Here is a 21,159-nt window from a genome sequence, read left to right as displayed (position 1 = left end):
TGTTCCCTCGCCCTTGTTCTGAAAGGGCTCTTCTGAGGACAGACAGCTCTGTAGCTCAGAGCTCACAGCATAGGAATGAAACAGTGTAGACACCACAATTTGATGGGAAGTGGAATCTAAGTGGTTCGACTTGAATTCACCCGCTTAGACACAGCTACTCATCCGTAGCTTGGGTAGACAAATATTTATTTGTCTTCAAACTTGTGTTGCGTTTTGGGTTCGTTGACTTTTTAGACCTCAGCTGCAGCTTGGGTCACTTAGTCTTATCTGTAAATTCTTTACTCACAGGTTTTATACCCTTGTGTCAGAAGTGGGCGTAACCGCCTTTAGGGCAATTCTCTGGGTGTACCTAGTTAAGAGCAAGGCTTTACTCAAATCCAATTTTAGACAACTAACTTCACATTTCATCTTTACCAAAACATTCCCTTTGATTTGGACATTTTCCACACAACGTACAATGTATAAACATCATATACATATACAACAACATATACTAGGAAAACTATTCACGTTACAATGTTTTCGTAATAACGTTATCTATTAACCTTTAATAACAAAACAAAAATGACATACATTTTCATATTCCATCTATCGTCATGACCACCATTGTGGCTGACGGAAACCATTGTTCCAAAGTCTCTTTATTTCATGTTTAATGTTCTGAGGTTGGTTCTCCATATTGAGAGGACACAGGAATGTTGTGTGGCCTAAGATTTACCAATGGCGTGAGGGGTCATAAAACCCCCACATCTTCAGGCCCCTAGATCTCTCCTCCTCTGTTGAGGTTGAGAGATACTCTGTAGGGTTGTGGTCTTCTGTAACCTGACCTGATCAGGACAGTCATGACAACAGCATAGTCAGTATATAACGGTATAGTCAGTATAAAGCAGTATAATCAATTTACCAGTATAGTCAGTATAACAGTATAGTCAGTATATAACATTATAGTTAGTACATAACAGTATAGTCAATATAACAGCATAGTCAGTATGACAGTATAGTCAGTATATAACAGTAGTGTCAGTATAAAACTTTATTGTCAGTATATAACAGTATAAGAGTATATAACAGTATGAGAGTATATAACAGTATTGTCACTATATAACAGTGTAGTCATTATAACAGTATAGTCAGTATAACAGTATAGTCATGATAACAGTATAGTCAGTATATAACAGAATAGTCATTATAACAGTATTATAACAATATAGTCAGTATAACAGTATAATCATTATAACAGTATAGTCAGTATATAACAGTATTATCAGTATAACAGTATAGTCATTATAACAGTATTATAACAGTATAGTCAGTAAAACAGTATAGTCATGATAACAGTATAGTCAGTATATAACAGTATAGTCATTATAACAGTATTATAACAATATAGTCAGTATAACAGTATAGTCTGTATAACAGTATAATCATTATAACAGTATAGTCAGTATATAACAGTATTGTCAATATAACAGTACAGTCAGTATATAGCAGTATAGTCAATTTAACAGTATAGTCAGTATAACAGTATAGTCAGTATTTAGCATTATATTCAGTACATAACGGTATAGTCTATATAACAGTATTGTCAGTATAACAGTATACTCAGTATATAACAGTATCATCGGTATATAACAGTATAGTCCGCATGTAAAAGTATTGTCAGTATACAATATTATTGTCAGTATAACAGTATACTCAGTATATAGCAGTATAGCCAGTATATACCAGTATAGTCAATATAACAGTGTAGTCAGCATAACAGTATAGTCAGTATAACAGTATAGTCAGTATATAACAGTATAGTCAGTATATTACAGTATAGTTCAGTATATAACAGTATAGTCAGTATAACAGTATTGTCGGTATATAACAGTAGAATCAGTATATAACAGTATAGTTGGTATAACAGTATAGTATTGTCAGTATATAACAGTAGTGGCAGTGTATAACAGTATAGTCAGTGTATAACAATATAGTCAATATAACAGTATAGTCATTATAACAGCATAGTCATTATAACAGTATAGTCAGTATGTAACAGTATTGCCAGTATATAACAGTATATTCAGTATATAGCAGTATAGTCAATTTAACAGTATAGTCAGTATAACAGTATAGTCAGTATTTAGCATTATATTCAGTACATAACGGTATAGTCTATATAACAGTATTGTCAGTATAACAGTATAGTCAGTATATAACAGTATATTCAGTATGTAAAAGTATAGTCAGTATATAACAGTATTGTCAGTATATTACAGTATTGTCAGTATGTAGCAGTATAGTCAGTATAAACAGTATACGAGTATATAACAGTATTGTCACTATATAACAGTATAGTCAGTTTATAACAGTACTTAACAGTATAGTTAAGGGGTGGCAGGGTAGCCTAGTTGTTAGAGCGTTGGACTAGTAACCGGAAGGTTGCAAGTTCAAACCCCTGAGCTGACAAGGTACAAATCTGTCGTTCTGCCCCTGAACAGGCAGTTAACCCAATGTTCCTAGGCCGTCATTGACTTAACTGACTTGCCTAGTTGAATAAAGGTTAAATAAAAAAAAAAAAATAGTCAGTATATAATATAACAAGATAGTCAGTATATCTCTATAATCAGTATATAACACTATAATCTGTATATAACAGTATAGCCAGTATATAACATTAAAGGAGTATATTAATAGTATAGTCAGAATATAACAGTATAGTCAATATATAACTGTATAGTTAGTATACAACAGGATACAAGTTTTTATCAGTAAAGTTAGTATATAACATTAAATGACTATATTAATAGTATAGTCATTATATAACAGTATAAGAGTATATAACAGTATTGTCAGTATAACAGTATAGTCAGTATATAACAGTATTGTCATTATAACAGTATAGTCAGTATGTAACAGTATAGTCAGTATAACAGTATTGTCAGTATATAACAATGTAGTCAGTGTATAACATTATACATTATTATATTGTCATTATAACAGTATAGTCATTGTAACAGTAGTGTCAGTATAACAGTATTGTCATTATAACAGTATAGTATATTGTACTATATTGTACTATTTAAACCCTGACTCCACATTATAGTTTCATCATCCAGCTGTGAATCACAGTCATTAATGCTATAAGGCATTTTTTTAGAGAGCTGGATCTCTCTCTCTATAACTCTACATTGAATTAATTCTAAAGCCTGCAATCTATTGTTTATTTGTGGTATTGGTGTAACCCATAAACGCAGTTTGAGGTAGGCAGGTAAGCCGTTGTAGCTTTGAGTGTGTGTGTTTTCTCAGAGTAAACCAGTCCAGCGCCACATAGTACAGCAGGTTAATGTGGTCTATTTCAAGCTATTACTTTTTTTTATAATAACACACACACACATCCACACATCTACACCCTGCACTGCAGCTAAACTCTACTGCGACAGGGGAGAGAGAGGCTTAGTTGGGTTTCTACAAACCTTGTGTGAAAACAGTTAACACATTCATATGAGTGGTGAGTTGATGGAATGAAAAACAGTTGTCCTTCATTTCCATCACTCGCTCCTTCCCTTGCCATGACGTTTCAGTACCAGTACCATGACAGTCGACCTGAATGCTTGGTGTAATACTACAGAGTCACCATGAGTAACGTGTACAACTCCTCTACAGGATATCATCTGGAGGTGTAACTCTCATTAAACTCTATCTCTCTGCTTCTCAGGGTGAATTATCTCTAAGACACCCTGCCTAGTATTAAGTAGTATTAACTCTTAATTCCTCTCCCTGAATTCTCCTCCGCTATACGCCTTCAATGTTACCAGAATCTGTGTGTGTGTGTGCGTGCGTGTGTCTCTACCAAGGACACCAGAGGGGATTCTCTGTAAAATCTGTTTTTTTTTCTAGAAAACAAAGAGGGATTAGCTTCGGCCTGGAGGGAGAGCTGTCAGAAACACACTGCTCAGCATGGAGCCTGTCACACACACATGCACACGCACACACACAGCTACACGGTGCACACACACACACATGTCCCCTATTCAAACATTGCCTCTTTGGAGAGCTGCCGACACAGACACTGGGCAAGTGCCCGTTTGGCGGTTCTGTTTAATGCTCTCATCAAAGCTTTCTAATATGACACCAGGCCTTTTCAGAAGAAGGCACACACACACACACACACACACACACAGTGAAAGCCTGTTTTGCATAAAACCATAAAGCTAATTCACTCCCTTCTGAATATTGTGTATGCCTTTAGTAATGAGAGCTGACATTCTAGAGAGAGAGCGAGAGAAGACCTCGATTTTACCCTGGCAGCGAAGGAAGGTTCATAACATATAAGTGATAATTTTAAAAGTTTAACGATCAACAGTGGAGAGAAAGGTTGAAATATTTAACCTGTATGTTGACCTTACCTCATACTGTTCAAGGTTAAAAGACAGTGTTTAATATACCTGGACATATTCAATTAAATAAAAACATTCCTCTGTTTCCATAGAAATAGCATGCAATATATTACCGTAATACAATTCAGGGGCGCAACTTTTGTTTCAGAAGTGGGGGGACATAATTTTTTTCCTTTTTTTCTGTCGGATAAAAACTCCAAATAGCTTACCCGACCACTCGGAGGCATCCACATGGTTCTAAAGTACACCGTTGCCTCGTTTTAGATCACATTCCTATCTCCAAATGGCCTACCCGACCACTCGGAGGCATCCACATGGTTCTAAAGTACACTGTTGCCTCGTTTTAGATCACATTCCAATGATAAAACTGTGGGGGACAAAAATGCCATTTCAGAACATGAGGGGGATATGTCCCCAGTGAAATTTGCACCACTAATAGTATCTAACCGAAGAAAGCGCTTGTTTGCCAAGTTTTGAGTAGTTCTCTCTAATGTCGAAAAGCAACAGAAGCACATTAGCTGGTAAAAAACATGTCAGATAGTGTGTGTTTTGGGGTCGGTTTTCGATGAGATTTTAGAAACGTATTAATTAAGTGAAAAGATCAGGTTTTCTCCTGAATGTTGAGTTTTAGCTCAATTGTCACCTGCACATACACAGAGACACATACATGCATGCATGCATACATACATACATACATATATACATACATACATACATACATACACACACACACACACACACACACACACACACACACACACACACACACACACACACCCTCTAACACACACCACTCCCACCTGCGCCTTCAAATAAACACAGCCAAACAGACAGCTTTTAGAATAGCTCCAGAGACTGATGTTCTAATGAATTCCTAGCTGGATATCAATGGAGAATTATTACATGACTTTGAACCTGCAGGATCAAAAAGATGCTGGAGCAAATAACCAACCAAGTTGGATGTCTTATTATGTAGCACCTGTTCACATGGGTTTATACGGACACAACTTACAGCTGAAGATACAATAATATTTATCAGCTACTAATGCTGTTCACGTAGGAATGGGCTTACATACACACAATTCTCTTCTGGAGAAGAAAAGTATATTTATGAAAAAAGAATGGACCTTTTATTTGGAGTAAGAGTTAATAAATAAATTGAGAGTAAAAACATAGACATGTAGCTAGCTACAGGTAAGATACAATCTGTGCCAGAAACATTTAGCTCTCAGGATGGATATATGAGGAAATATGATTAAATTATACAGTGTATAGTTTCCGGATTGCACAACTCAATTCGTGCAATTCTGTACAAAAATAATTTTAGCAGATTTTGTTTGTTTTTTGTGCATTTTTGTCTAGATTAATTTGTGTGAAAGACACATTTTTGTGTGACTTAATTAATAGGAAAATAGACATTTTTGTACGACTTAATTGGTAAGAAAATACAAATGTTTGTGCGACTTCATTCACAGAATATACATTTTTGGGGGGTAAACTTCGGAACAATCTTTTGAAAGTTATTAGACCAATGCATGATGGGCAATGGTGTTCTACACTGCTTTTTTTGTGTCCCATATTTGTTTATATAAAAAAACAAATGTGTTAACAACCCACTATTTTTAATCAACCTGGTTGTCACCATAATGATTATATTGCAGTAGTAGCTTAATGTTGTTTTTTGTGGAGCCTACATTACACAATTTTTTTCATAATCTTTTTATACAAGGCTATGTCGAATTTTATGAGGGTTGCCAGATTGGAAAAAAAGATAAATACAATTTTAAAAAATATAAAAAATGTGGTATTGATTAAGGTATTTGATTTGGGAATGGGGATACATTTTTTGATGGGAAATTATAATACACACCATAATACACACACGCGCACACAAACACTTACACACACAAACTCACTTTGTTTGTACTCATGTTGTACTCATGCAGACCTTTGGAACATATACATTTTAAAAAGTCTAATAAATAAATGTAATATCGACTACACCATCGCAATAAATCCATTATTTATTTTAGACAGATATAGATATGAAGAAAATGTGGTCTATTTCAGAAGAACAGAATAGCACACTCTGAGTTGTCCATATTTTAGGTCCTGATCAGGCTATGCCATATTGTTGTGGGCTATACTAGTTCATTTAGCAGACAAGATTTGCTTAGAATTTCGTGGTGTTATTTTACATTATTTTATAGTATGAAGAATACAATTGAACATAAGCTGAATAAAATAGTTATTTATGTAACTTTAGTTATGTAACTTTAGTTATGATGTGACTTGCCTAGTTAAATAAAGGTTAAATAAAAATGTCAAAATGATGGGCTATATGTTTTGATTTTTAATACATTCTAAGGCTGCATGATGCTATTCTAATGATGATTTGAAAAAAGTTGCATGAAAGGCATGAGCTTTGCTTTGTTATTTTGTGCAGCCTGTACACACTTCATCAGCCTCTCATTCACATTTTGACAAGCACTTGATAATGCCTAGAATTTCCCGGCTGCATCCCCTTTGTGTTGCCATAATGCCCCCTAAAAAAATATATGCCTTTTGCGGCCAGTGGGCATTGTGCCCTTGTGCTGAATATAATAAATATAATTCCCTTCTCCTTATAATCTCCTTCTCCCAGCTGCGTGCTTCTCACTCACATGGCTCTCACATGGCTCTCTGATCGTGTCTTTCTCACAGGCTACAAGTGAAGACAGACACATCTGGGATGCAGCTGTGCGTGTCCTTATCTAATTCCGAGGCACATATTGAAGATATTGGAAGAACTGTCCACATTTACTTTTCGTCAAACAACAAGATGAGTAGGCCTAACGAACATCAAAAGCACTAGCCTTTGTCAATCTACTATCCCCCATGGTACAAAAGTTGACCTATTCTAGTCTGTGTTAGAAATAAATATTCCAAACTGTCTGGGACAATATGTTTAAGCAATGAGCATGGCGCAACTGATGAAAAAGTTGAGCTTAAAATGTTGATAAACTATTAGGCTATTTCTTCACATAAATTGCAGTTGGCTATAAGCGCAAATGTTCCATTAGCAGGAAACAGCATTCTTAAAAATGACCGCAAATGCAATTATGCATGTAATGCTTTTATTATAAAGGTGCATTTTTATGGTGAAAATGATCTTCCCCAAATTTGAAACTCACACTCTGTGTGTGTGTGCCAGTTAGGCTATACACCCATTGTAAAGTGTATTAATGTGTTTCATTTTAAGAAGTTATTTGGCCACTTTAGTTGGTACAAACCTTATGAAAAAATATAGGCCTATGTGCTAGGCTACATGAGGTGTGTGACTATGATTTGAAAAATCGCAAAAAAAAGCATTCACTGTTTCTTGCCTTCAGCTGGGCATCATTCAGAAGTGATAATATGTAATTCACAAAGTGATAGGGTAATATTGTCACCCATCAGACTATTCTTGATTTAATCTTGTCTTTACATATATTAAATAATATATGTGGGAAATTTGTTTTGATTCAGAATGGACCATTATCATGCACCTGTCTCGAAACAGGGGCAGCGGAAAAAAATATGTAATCTATACTCTTAAATAGCGAAAGCAGGACGCTTTCCCGTGGTTCATTTTCATGCCAGCCAGGTAGGCTATACTCCTGTTGTAAGTAAAACCAATGTGCTTAACATTAGGAAAGTTAGAAATAGATATAGTAGGCCTAGCCTATAGAAAGCTGATGGGATCCTCCTCTTTTTAATAGAGGCCATCACTCTGTTTTCTCAATTGCCTATAGAAATGTTGAGGGACATGAGCTCATGGGCTCTCGTGAAGTGTTTGATTAGATTTTCGATTATATTTACATTGATGTCAGAGTGATTAGAGGGACAATAGAGTGCTGGGTACCAGGCAGTTAGCAAGTTTGGTAGGCTACTAATGACCAGCAGCTGTATCAGAGCTTGGAGAAGCCTTATTACTTGACTAAACGGTCATGTGGAATTTGACTTTCTTCCTGACTCTTGACTGCCGGTGTGGCGATAATACGGTCACCGTAACAGCCCTAGTCATGTATTCATTATCATTAACTGGTTAAATGTTTGTAGTTTGCATGTTTCAGTAATGATTAACGTGGTTAAATAGTCGTAAATCTCTTGTTTGATTTAGCTTTTGGTATATTTTGTATTGTTGTACATATTCTGTTTTTCCACAGAAGAAAGCAACAATTAGTCAACATAGTACTGTAAATAAATTGACACTACCTGCTATAGAACGGAAATTGCTCTCTGTAAATAAATGGTGAGAAATGCTCAGTTTGAAGCCATTCGGCTATGGGTTTCACGGCTCTATGATAATCATACAAGTTATATCTATCAGGAATCAAGGTAAGACCCAAGTGCAGACTGTGTGAAGTAACAATGTTTATTGTAACAACAGGGGCAGGCAAACAACAGGCCAAGGCAGGCAGGGGTTGATAATCCAGAGTAGGAGCAAAGGTACAGGACGTCAGGCAGGGACAGGGACAGGCAGAGTGGTCAGGCAGGCGGGAATTAAATACCCTAACCCTAAGCTCAGTTCAATGTCAGCAGCAATTTCCAGTGAGAAATGCTCGGTCTGAAGCCATTTATCTATGGCTATCACAGCTCTATAATAATGATACAAGTTACATTACCTTAAAAATAGTTTATTTACAACCTATGGGGTATAACATATTGGGAATAAGGGTATAGGAGCGTCTGAAAATAATGAAATACCCTAACCCTAAACTATATTTCCACAAACTGAGTGTGAGATTGTGTTGGAATGTAAGACCATAAGGATGAAGTACCATTTAGGACCCTCCATCATCTCTGCCTGGTTCGCACTTATAGTTGATGTCATATTAACGATTCTGTACCCTCTAAGGGACCTTTAATTCATATTTTATCGAGCAGGATTTATGGAGGTCATATCCTCAATGGAAGACATAATAAGAAGATGTTGGAGGACTTTATAATGTGATTTTTATCACTAACTTTAAACCCAACCTTATACGTACGTATACGATCATCTAGTAAGCATTTCTATCCAAAGCATCAACATTGTGCAACAAGTCCACTGTTGTGCTGCCAGCATCATGAGCCAACCAGATAGACCTTTTACAGACAATTTGTTCAGTCTTGTCGCATGTAGTCATGCTCAAACCCATTGACTTAGCCATAGGAACCACCTAGCATGGGAATCTAGTGCCTACTGGTGTGTCAGGCCCCCAGAGTGTGGTAAATCAGCAGTTTAGAAAGGACAGTAGGAAACTGGCAAAGATTTCCAGGGTTACAGGTGTTGTAAGACTCCCATGCTACAGACCTGGCTAATGTTCAATTACACATGCATGAAGGACACTGTCACACTCACTCTCTCTCCCTCTCTCTCTCTCTCTCTCTCTCTCTCTCTCTCTCTCTCTCTCTCTCTCTCTCTCTCTCTCTCTCTCTCTCTCTCTCTCTCTCTGTCTCTGGTGTCTCTCTTTTTCTGTCTCTTTCACTCTCTCTGTCTCTCTCCACCTCGTTGGCTGGAGCAGATTGATTCAGACAAATTGTCACCTTGTCACAGCCACAGCCAAAATCTATGCCCCCCCCCCTTTATACACACACACACACCTTTACATTTCCCCAGACAATGAGCTCAAAATCATTTCCCCCCTCATCCTTTTCTTTTATTCTTTTCATACATTTCTTTTCTTGTTTTCTTTCTTTTCTCCCTTATTTCTGTGTTCATTGTGAGCATCACAGATCTGTAGCCTGGGGGAACGTTCCTCTATAACGGACACCCTGACTGACGCACTGGGCTAATTGTTCAGTGTGTCACACATCAGTTTGATTAGTTGGAGAGTTGTCCCCCTGCTGCTAATCTGCCTGTGAGGAACCATTGGTGATGCCTATTATATTTCTGTTGATTTCTCACAATGACAAGAAAACAATGGAAAGCTTTTCCTTCTCCTCGATTTCAGGCAGCCAAAGAGAGCAAGTGTGTGTGTGAGTGTGGGGGGGCTTTTGTCCATTCATGTCTGTACCCTTCCCAGTAGATGGCCTCCACAGCCAGCTCTGTAAACCTCAAAGGTCAAGTCACCAGAAACATCAGTCCATTACCAGAGCAAATTACTTATTCACCAGGAAAGAGAGAGAGAGAGACACAAAAGAGAGGTAGAGATACAGACAGATACACAGAGAGAAGGAGAAAGATGGAGAGAGAGAGAGGAGGAAGAGGGAGAGAGGGATATTTCACTAAAATGATGAGGAACCCTCAGTTTTTAGAGTGATTTTCCGCAGTGTGTGGTTATATTTCATCAGAACTTGATGAGATTAGCGTAGATCTGCTCAAGAAACTTCTGAAGCGTAGCCTTCCAAGTGTGAAATACGGAAATGGGCGGGGTATTTGTGTGTGCGTGTGTGTGTGTGTGTGTGTGTGTGTGTGTGTGTGTGTGTGTGTGTGTGTGTGTGTGTGTGTGTGTGTGTGTGTGTGTGTGTGTGTGTGTGTGTGTGGAGAGTGAAGGTCATGTAAATGTCACCACTAAGGGCAGGAGCACCGTGACAGAGAGTGTGTGTCACATACACGATGATGGGACCTTCTGGCTGACACAGACACACACACACACACACACACACACACACACACACACCACCTCAAACTCTGTCTAGAGTATAGTTCCATTAATCTAAGACTTCTTGGTAATTATGTGAATAAACACACATGCTCCTCTCTTGTCCAACAATGAATCTTATGCTTCAGTTTAATCAATCACAAATGGAGAAAACACACAGTGCAGGTTCAGAATGTTTCCTTTGTATAATGCGTTAACCACGTTACAGCTGACACACCCCACAAGCTGTTACCTCTCCTGGGAATTGTATCAGGATATTGATGTGATATCACACCTGTTCTTAGAGAGGAACAAAAACATACTAAGTGAACCAGCAGTGTGTTTTTCCTTCATGTCTGATTCGTTGAATACCTGCCTACAGTATATGGTGCCTGTATGGTGAGTTACACTGTGCGTCAGTCTGTAGGGTGAGTTACACTGTGCTTCAGTCTGTATGGTGAGTTACACTGTGCGTCAGTCTGTAGGGTGAGTTACACTGTGCTTCAGTCTGTATGGTGAGTTACACTGTGCGTCAGTCTGTATGGTGAGTTACACTGTGTGTCAGTCTGTATGGTGATACACTGTGTTTCAGTCTGTATGGTGAGTTACACTGTGTGTCAGTCTGTAAGGTGAGTTACACTGTGTGTCAGTCTGTAAGGTGAGTTACACTGTGTGTCAGTCTGTATGGTGAGTTACACCGTGTGTCAGTCTGTATGGTGAATTACACTGTGTGTCAGTCTGTATGGTGAGTTACACTGTGTGTCAGTCTGTATGGTGAGTTACACTGTGTGTCAGTCTGTAGGGTGAGTTACACCGTGTGTCAGTTTGTATGGTGAGTTACATTGTGTCTCAGTCTATATGGTGAGTTACACTGTGTGTCAGTTTGTAGGGTGAGTTACACTGTGTGTCAGTTTGTATGGTGAGTTACATTGTCTCTCAGTCTATAGGGTGAATTACACTGTGTGTCAGTCTGTATGGTGAGTTACACTGTGTGTCAGTCTGTAGGGTGAGTTACACTGTGTGTCAGTCTGTATGGTGAGTTACACTGTGTGTTAGTCTGTATGGTGAGTTATACTGTGTGTCAGTCTGTATGGTGAGTTACACTGTGTGTCAGTCTGTATGGTGAGTTACACTGTGTGTCAGTCTGTATGGTGAGTTATACTGTGTGTCAGTCTGTATGGTGAGTTACACTATGTGTCAGTCTGTAAGGTGAGTTACACTGTGTGTCAGTCTGTATGGTGAGTTACATTGTGTGTCAGTCTATAGGGTGAGTTACACTGTGTGTCAGTCTGTATGGTGAGTTACATTGTGGTTCAGTCTGTATGGTGAGTTACACTGTGTGTCAGTCTGTATGGTGAGTTACACCGTGTGTCAGTCTGTATGGTGAATTACACTGTGCGCCAGTCTGTATGGTGAGTTACACTGTGTGTCAGTCTGTATGGTGAGTTACACTGTGTGTCAGTCTGTATGGTGAGTTACACTGTGTGTCAGTCTGTAGGGTGAGTTACACTGTGTGTCAGTTTGTATGGTGAGATACACTGTGTGTCAGTCTGTATGGTGAGTTACATTGTGGGTCAGTCTATATGGTGAGTTACACTGTGTTTCAGTCTATATGGTGAGATACACTGTGTGTCAGTTTGTATGGTGAGATACACTGTGTGTCAGTTTGTATGGTGAGATACACTGTGTGTTAGTCTGTATGGTGAGTTACATTGTGGGTCAGTCTATATGGTGAGTTACACTGTGTTTCAGTCTATATGGTGAGATACACTGTGTGTCAGTTTGTATGGTGAGATACACTGTGTTTCAGTCTGTATGGTGAGATACATTGTGTGTCAGTCTGTATGGTGAGATACACTCTGTGTCAGTTTGTATGGTGAGATACACTGTGTTTCAGTCTGTATGGTGAGATACATTGTGTGTCAGTCTGTATGGTGAGATACACTCTGTGTCAGTTTGTATGGTGAGATACACTGTGTTTCAGTCTGTATGGTGAGATACATTGTGTGTCAGTCTGTATGGTGAGATACACTGTGTGTCAGTTTGTATGGTGAGATACACTCTGTGTCAGTTTGTATGGTGAGATACACTGTGTGTCAGTTTGTATGGTGAGATACACTGTGTGTCAGTCTGTATGGTGAATGACACTGTGTTTCAGTTTGTATGGTGAGATACACTGTGTGTCAGTCTGTATGGTGAGATACACTGTGTGTCAGTCTATATGGTGAGTTACACTGTGTTTCAGTCTATATGGTGAGATACACTGTGTGTCAGTTTGTATGGTGAGATACACTGTGTGTCAGTTTGTATGGTGAGATACACTGTGTCAGTTTGTATGGTGAGATACACTGTGTCAGTTTGTATGGTGAGATACACTCTGTGTCAGTTTGTATGGTGAGATACACTGTGTTTCAGTTTGTATGGTGAGTTACACTGTGTGTCAGTCTGTATGGTGAGATACACTGTGTGTCAGTTTGTATGGTGAGATACACTGTGTTTCAGTCTGTATGGTGAGATACACTGTGTGTCAGTCTATACGATGAAATACACTGCGTGTGTGTTTCTTTAGGGTGAATTACAGTATGATTTACTGTGTGTGTGTGTATGTGTGTGTGTGTGTGTGTGTGTGTGTGTGTGTGTGTGTCTGTTGTTTTTCACCTTTAAACTTGTTTTAGGGGCTAATTCCCTCTTTAGTGATCTACTCACTGGTTCGCGTAAAGCTCCAGTCATGAAATGGCTACATATCGATCCTTACAGAGGCAGATTTATTACATAGCCTACGGTGTGTACCTGCCCGTCCTCTGAAGTAGAGTTGGTGGAAGAAATAGACACACACCCTATGAGACATGTTCACCTTCAGTTTATTAGAATTATTTGTTTTCTAAGTTTTTTACATTTTGGTCGTTTAGCAGACGTTCGTATCCAGAGCAACTTACAGGAGCAATTAGGGTTAAGTGCCTTGCTCAAGGGCACATCGACATATTTTTCACTTAGTCGGCTCGGGGATGCAGACCAGCGACCTTTCAGTTACTAGCCCAACTTACTAGCCCAATTAACATCTTTAATATCTTAATTTACTTTTTTCTCTGTCTCTTTTAGCTTTTCTATTATTTCTACACACTTCTGTCTGTTTACTTGTCTTTTTTCAACTCTGTCTAACTATAACTTCTCTCCTTCCCTCCCCTCCCCTCCTCTCCTCTCCACTTTGCTCCTCCCCTCCCCTCTCCTCCCCTCCCCTAACCTCCGTTCCTCCCCTCCCCTCTCCTCCCCTCCCCTAACCTCCCCTCCCCAAACCTCCCCTCCGCTCCTCTCCTCTCCTCCCCTAACCTCTGCTCCCTTCCCCCTCTCCTCTCCTCCCCTAACCTCTGCTCCTCTCTGATCCTCCTCCCCTCTCCTCTCCTCCCCTAACCTCTGCTCCTCTCCGATCCTCCTCCCCTCCCCTCTCCTCCCCTAACCTCCGCTCCACTCCTCCCCTCCCCTCCCCTCTACTCCTGTCCTCCCCGTCGCTCCTCCCCTAACCTCTGCTCCTCACCCCCCTCTTCTCCCCTAATCTCCACCCCGATTCTCTCCTCCCCTCTCCTCCCCTAACCTCCCCTCCCTACTCTCCTCTCCTATTCTCCCCTCCACTCCTCTCCTCCCCTCTCCTCCCCTCCGCTCCTATCCTCCCCTAACCTCTCCTCTCCTCCCCTCTCTCCTCTCCTCCCCTAACCTCCACTCCCTACTCTCCTCCCCTAACATCCCCTCTCTCCTCTCCTCCCCTAACCTCCCCTCTCTCCTCTCCTCCCCTAACCTCCCCTCTCTCCTCTCCTCCCCTAACCTCCCCTCCCTACTCTCCTCTCCTATTCTCCCCTCCGCTCCTCCCCTAACCTCCCCTCTCTCCTCTCCTCCCCTCTCTCCTCTCCTCCCCTAACCTCCCCTCTCTCCTCTCCTCCCCTAACCTCCCCTCTCTCCTCTCCTCCCCTAACCTCCCCTCCCTACTCTCCTCTCCTATTCTCCCCTCCGCTCCTCTCCTCCCCTCTCCTCCCCTAACCTCCCCTTTCTCCTCTCCTCTCCTCCCCCTATAGACCAGATGCAGCTGGTCAGTGACCAGGTGATGAACTATGTCTTGTATCCCTATTTCCCACATGTAGCCCCATCCTCCCCCGGTGTCGACTCCGCCTCTTTACAGCGAGCAGGCAGCCACAGCGCCGGAGGAAGCAGCCACAGCGCCGGAGGAAGCAGCCACAGCGCCGGAGGAAGTTATGGTCGTGGGGGTGCCAATAACTACACTACAGTGGGCCCAGGCTATACAGCAGAGGCCTATGCTACGGACCCCTACACTGCAGATCCCTACCGTACACTACAGTACTGCCCATCTGTAGAGTCTCCTTACAGCAAATCTGGACCAGCCATGCCACCTGAGGGCACACTGGCTAGATCACCATCTATAGACTCCATACAGAAAGACCCGAGGTAGGATCAGGCATGCACACACACATGCACACACACACACACACATATGCACACACACTCATGCACACACACACACATTCACACACGCACACACACATACTCCTACACACACTCCCACATCATCCCCCACACACCTTCACACAACATCACACAACATCAATCACCATTTCAATCATAGTGTCTGACCTGCAAATCCCCATAGGTCTATCCTGTGGCGGTCACTGGCCTGTATTACCACACATATTATTTCCCATGTTAATCGATCACTGTCAATCGATCACTGTCAATCAATCAGTAACATACAGAGCTGTGTGGTGGAGCTGTAGAGACTAGTAGGAGAGCAGAGAGGTTCACTCTGGAGGGAACTGACAGTCATGTGTGACAGACAGTACTAGTGTTTACACTTGACCTCTCCTTGGGGGGTATTGATTTGAAAACATAGCAGGAGACTTTATACCACAGAAGGTTGGTGGCACCTTAATTGGGGAGGACGTGCTCGTAGTAATGGCTGGAGCGGAATAGGTGGAATGGTATCAAATACATCAAACACATGGTTTGATGTCATTCCATTTGCTCCGTTCCGGCCATTATTATGAGCCGTTCTCCCCTCAGCAGCCTCCACTGACACACGCACACACAAACACACACAAACACACGCACATAAACTGCTTACACACACGAAAGACCGAGAGAGACTGAAGTAGACATTACTGTACCCGCAGAGAGACATATCTTTTCAGTCTCACTCTCTCCACCTCTCCTTCCCACTGAGCTGTGTTGCAGCCCAGCCTTCCTGGTGTGTTTCATTATTGCCCTGCACATGTCTTTCAATTAACCTGCTCCACTCCCAGTATATATATATATATATATATATATATATATATATTTCAGACAGTGTTCATGTTCAAATACCTTCATTACGGAGAGAATAAGCCTGTGACTGGGCTAGCTCTCAGCAGCATCCATCAATCTGTAGAGAGAGGGAGAGAGAGGAGGGATAGTAATGGAAGGAGGAATAGAGAAAAAGGAAGGAGAGAAGACAGTGATGAAAGAGGGGCGTCGGGGGCACCGTGAGAGTTATTTAACATACTCTTCAAAGAGGTAGGGTTTCAGACCGTTTCGAGAGATGGGCAGGGACTCCGCTGTCCTGACTTTAGGGGGAAGCTGGTTCTACCATTGGGGTGCCAGGACAGAAGAGCTTTGACTGGGCTGAAAGGGAGCTGCTCTCCCGTAGGGCTGGGAGGGCCTACAGACCAGAGGTGGCGGAACGAAGTGCTCGGGTTGGGATGTAGTGTTTGAGCCTGAAGGTAGGGAGGGGCAGTTCCTCTTGCCGCTCCATAGGCAAGCACCATGGTCTTGAAGATGATGCAAGCTTCGACTGGAAGCCAGTTGCATGTGCGGAGGAGCGGGGTGACATGGGGGAACCTAGGAAGTTTGAACACCAGGCGGGCTGCTGCATTCTGGATTACAGTTACAGGAGTTTGATGGCACAAGTGGGGAGCCCAGCCAACAGAGAGTTGCGGTAGTCTAGACAGGCGATGACACGTGCCTGGATGAGGTTTTCTGTGTGAGGAAAGGTCGAACTCTACCGATGTTGGAGAGCATGAACCTGCAGGAGCGAGTCACTGCTTTGACGTTTCAAATCAAATGAAAGTTTATTTGTCACGTACGCCGAGTACAACAGGTACTTACAACAGTACAACCTTACAGTGAAATGAAGAAAAGTATGTGTGTGTGTGTGTAGATAAGTAAAGAAATAAAACAACAGTAAAAAGACATTTGAAAATAACAATAGCAAGGCTATATGCAGACACCGGTTAGTCAGGCTTATTGAGGTAGTATGTACATGTAGGTATCGTTAAAGTGACTTTGCAGAGAACGACACGCTGTTGTTGTCCAGGGTCATGTCAAGGTTCTTTGCACCCTGGGAGGGGGACGCTGTGGAGTTATCAACCATGATGGAGAGGTCTTGGAGTGGGCAGGCCTTTCCCGGGAGGAAGAGCAGCTCCGTCTTGTTGAGGTTGAGCTTGAAGTGTTGGGCCGACTTCCAAGCCGATATGTCTGCCAGGCACGCAGAGATGCGTGTCACCACCTGGGTGTCAGAAGGGGTAAGGTGAAGAGTAATTAAGTGCCAAAGCACCCACATCAAATACATAACACATAATACATGGCAGTAATAGAAGGCATTTCTCGGGGCCCATTGGGTAGTGATACAGGACAGTTGGTGGCTGTTTCTCAGGAGCCTGGTGGTGCAGTCACCTCTTTTGGAGGGAGCAGGTCATGCAGTGTCCAAGAGTGTGCATGTCCTTCACCAGGTGCACTGTGGTTGGACTGCTCCACCTCTGGAGATGATCCTCAGGGCCCTCCTCTGCAACCTGTCCAGTTGGGTGTATACTGTGACCAGATCTTCAGTGGGTAGGCCATTTCTGGCGTTTTGAGGCCTTCCTCACTGACTGCTCCACATGTGTGTCACCACTAAGGTTGGAATCTAGATGAAAACCAAGATAGTTGGTCGTTGATACTACTGGTACTTCCTGTCCTCCGAGGATTATTGGTGCAGGTTGTGGAGGGTCTCTTGAAAAACTAATCCGGATTTCCACAGACGTTTTCCTATTCAGGAGCATGTTGTTGGACACTTCTAGCTGCTTTGCCTCCAACCCCATGGAAGTGTCCTCCTGGATGCTGGTAGCTGTATGGCCTAGGACAGTCCTACATCATCAGCGTACCCAGTGTCCAAAGTGTCACTGAAGACATCTTACCGGGTGGACATGTGAAGTAGAAACTGATATGGTGAGACAACGCCACCTTGTGGCTGAATGTGCCATTCGCCATCAACCCCTGCTTTCTTCCAGTGGTGGAGCTGAGGAGCCAGGCAATTCAACTTGGACACAGTTCAATGTCAGACAGATGTTGCGTGGTCTACTCAATCAAAGGCTTTGGTACAATAGTTGTGGTTTTTTTGAGTCTGTAGCTGTCAGCCAGTATTAGTGCTTGACTTTGTGAGGTAGGCGTACTGGTTTGGGCACTCAGATAGGACTGCAAATAGTTTTTTCATGAGAGATTAGAGAGTTAGAGAGATAGAGAGATCGGCCTCCAGTCACTCGTTGTACATGGGTTTGACACTTTAGGTATGGGACACACATTGTCAGTCTTCCAGGCATCAGGAACAGTCCCCTGCCAGTAGGTGGTGTTAACTATGTGTTTGATGACAGGGGCTAGATCTTCTGCTCTTTTTGTAGCCAGGCTGGAATGCCGTCCGGCCCATACATTTTCCATAGGCTGGGTCTGGTCAGTGCTTGCTTTATTTGGCCAATGCTGCACACAGCTCAACCTACTTAGTAGACATGGGCAGGGGCAAGGTGACAAGAGGTGTGGTGTTTGTCAATGCCTCAGAAAATAAGCCATTTAAAACATCAGCCACATCCTCTTCTTCAACTCCTTCAACCTGTATTCTCAACCTTATGTTTTCTTTCGGCCCAGTCCTTTGTTAATTGGGGGTTTTCTTCTTTAGGTCCTGGATTTCAGTTTTGTAGTAGTTTTTCTTTACTTTCTCGATAAGAATTTGCACTGTGTTTCTGAATTGTCTCTATTTCATGGTCCCCCCCCCCCATCTGTTGAGTTTTCCGTCTTTTCCTGATGGTAGCCTTTATTTTTTCAGTCATTCAGGGCTTGTCCAGAGTTGTTGTTTTCTTATTTCTGATTGGCGTGAATTCATCAAGTGTAGTTTGAATGCAGGAGTTGAATGGCTACACCTTTGCATCAATGCTCGCCACCTTATATATGGCAGACCATTCAGTACTGTCCATCCACCAAGGCAAAGCCTCCTTTCTGTTCTGGGTTACCAGATGGCATTTCTGCCGCTGCGCCTCACTTCTTCCCCCTGATGTTGCGTTTGGGGAGAACAGCAGACATTATGATCACTAGAGCTGAGAGGAGCAAGTACACTGGGGGTGTTGAAGTAATTGAATTATTTATTTATATTGATCAGATCTAGGGTGACTCCCCTTTAGTCTTGTTTCATGTCTGGATGGGAGTTTGTCAGCATCTTGATGGGCAGGTGATTAAAGTCTTCACACAGGATGAGACCCATTTGGGGAGAGCACATCCTGATCTCATCAACGGTATTGATGAGATTAATCCACAGTGTTCTGCTGAGGTGTTTTGTCATGTGTCCATGGTGGATGTTAGAGTCCTCCCACTACCAGTTGAAACTGACCTGGGAAATGATTTAGGACGGAGCTGAAGCCACACACTTTGCCTGCGTAATGTAATTCACATACATAGCAACGCCCCCTCCTCTGGACTGTCTTAACAGCTGATAGTCTTGTATGAAAATAAATTAATCTGGGATATATTCCTGGGTCCATTTTTCAGTGAGACATACAATATCTGCGTTTACTGACTGAAGAAGCAGTTCAAATTCATCCATGTTGCTTGTCAATGATCTTGAATTACAAGCATGCACATTCAACGTTTTTGAGGCATTTTTGGATGTATTTGCGAAATCACATATTTCAGCTAGAACTCTGCATTCACTTGAACGATTGTGCTTCTGATGTATTTCAGGTCTGCGACCTTCGATTGTCAGTATCGATCGTCTGTCTGCCCTTATCGGCTGTTTTTCCTCTCGCCCGCTTTCTTGTCCCCAATCACTGAAGTTTGTCTCAGATATGCAGTGCCAGTGGAGGTGAATGTGTTTTTTAAGTCCGTAAATAATGCAATGAGTATTCCAAAACGTTTGTACAATCCATCATTGTCAAGAGTCACGCTTAATCTGTTAAAAGAGCAGGAAAAGTACGCAGTGCGACTGAAAACAGCTATAAAAAAACTAACATTTCAAACTTATGTTCCTCTGAAGCCTGGAAGCCACACCTAAAGCTGGCAGTTAGAGGGGAGATAGAGAGAGGTAGAGCAGAATAACAGACAGAGAGAGAGAGCTGTCTTCATATGCGGCATTCAGAGTCAGCCTTGAGAGGGAATGACTTCACTCAGAGAGAGAAATGAGAGAGAGAGAGCTGACTTCATATGCGGCATTCAGTGTCAGCCTTGAGAGGGAATGACTTCGTTCAGAGAGAGAAATGAGAGCGAGAGGGAGAGCTTTTAATGTCCAAGGTGATCAGAGCTATTCACAGAACACTATTCACAGAAATACAGTATGATAGAATATGAATAGCTCTTTGCTTCCACACCACTCACATTCATTGTCCTCAGTGAAGCCTGCCTGTCAGCTTGCTACTATAGTGTGTGTATGTGTGCAACCTGGCATGTCGTATTATTCTGTATGTAAATCTGAAAGACATTTAGGATTAAATGTTACATTTGGTATGGTTACATAAAAACTAAAGGAGGGAACTTGGTGGGGATGGATGTGCATATAATGCGGCTGTCTAGCAACCCAAAGGTTGCGAGTTCAAGTCTCATCACAGACAACTTTAGCATATTAGCAAGTTTTCAACTAGAGCTGAGAGGAGCAAGTACACTGGGGGTGTTGAAGTAATTGAATTATTTATTTAAATTGATCAGATCTAGGGTGACTCCCCTTTAGTCTTGTTTCATGTCTGGATGAACCCTAGCCCTAACCCTAACCCAATCATTAATCCCTTAACCTAACTCCTAAACTTAACCCTAACCCCTAGCCCAGCTAACATTAGTGAACACTAACTAACACTAGCTTTAGCCACCTAGCCAATGACCTAAAATTCATATCATATCATACGTTTGAAAATTAGTAACATATA

The 21,159-nt window shown here is 41.7% G+C and overlaps 1 protein-coding gene across 3 annotated transcripts in view; it reads left to right on the top strand.

The window, feature by feature from the left end:
- The window catches only part of LOC110535425 (catenin delta-2), a 395,208-nt gene that overhangs the window by 211,898 nt on the left and 162,151 nt on the right, over positions 1 to 21,159 (top strand). For all 3 annotated transcript variants that reach the window (XM_036935119.2, XM_090189680.1, XM_090189681.1), the window contains one exon: positions 15,100 to 15,421. In XM_036935119.2, the coding sequence (XP_036791014.2) occupies positions 15,100 to 15,421 (322 nt within the window). The remainder of the gene's footprint in view (positions 1 to 15,099; positions 15,422 to 21,159) is intronic.

This window comes from Oncorhynchus mykiss, chromosome 11 (genome assembly GCF_057628025.1).
Source record: "Oncorhynchus mykiss isolate SJ-2025 chromosome 11, ASM5762802v1, whole genome shotgun sequence".
In the NCBI taxonomy this organism is placed as follows: Eukaryota; Metazoa; Chordata; class Actinopteri; order Salmoniformes; family Salmonidae; genus Oncorhynchus; species Oncorhynchus mykiss.
The sequence above is the reverse complement of the archived record's forward strand: the minus strand, read 5'-3'. Positions and strand labels throughout refer to the sequence as shown.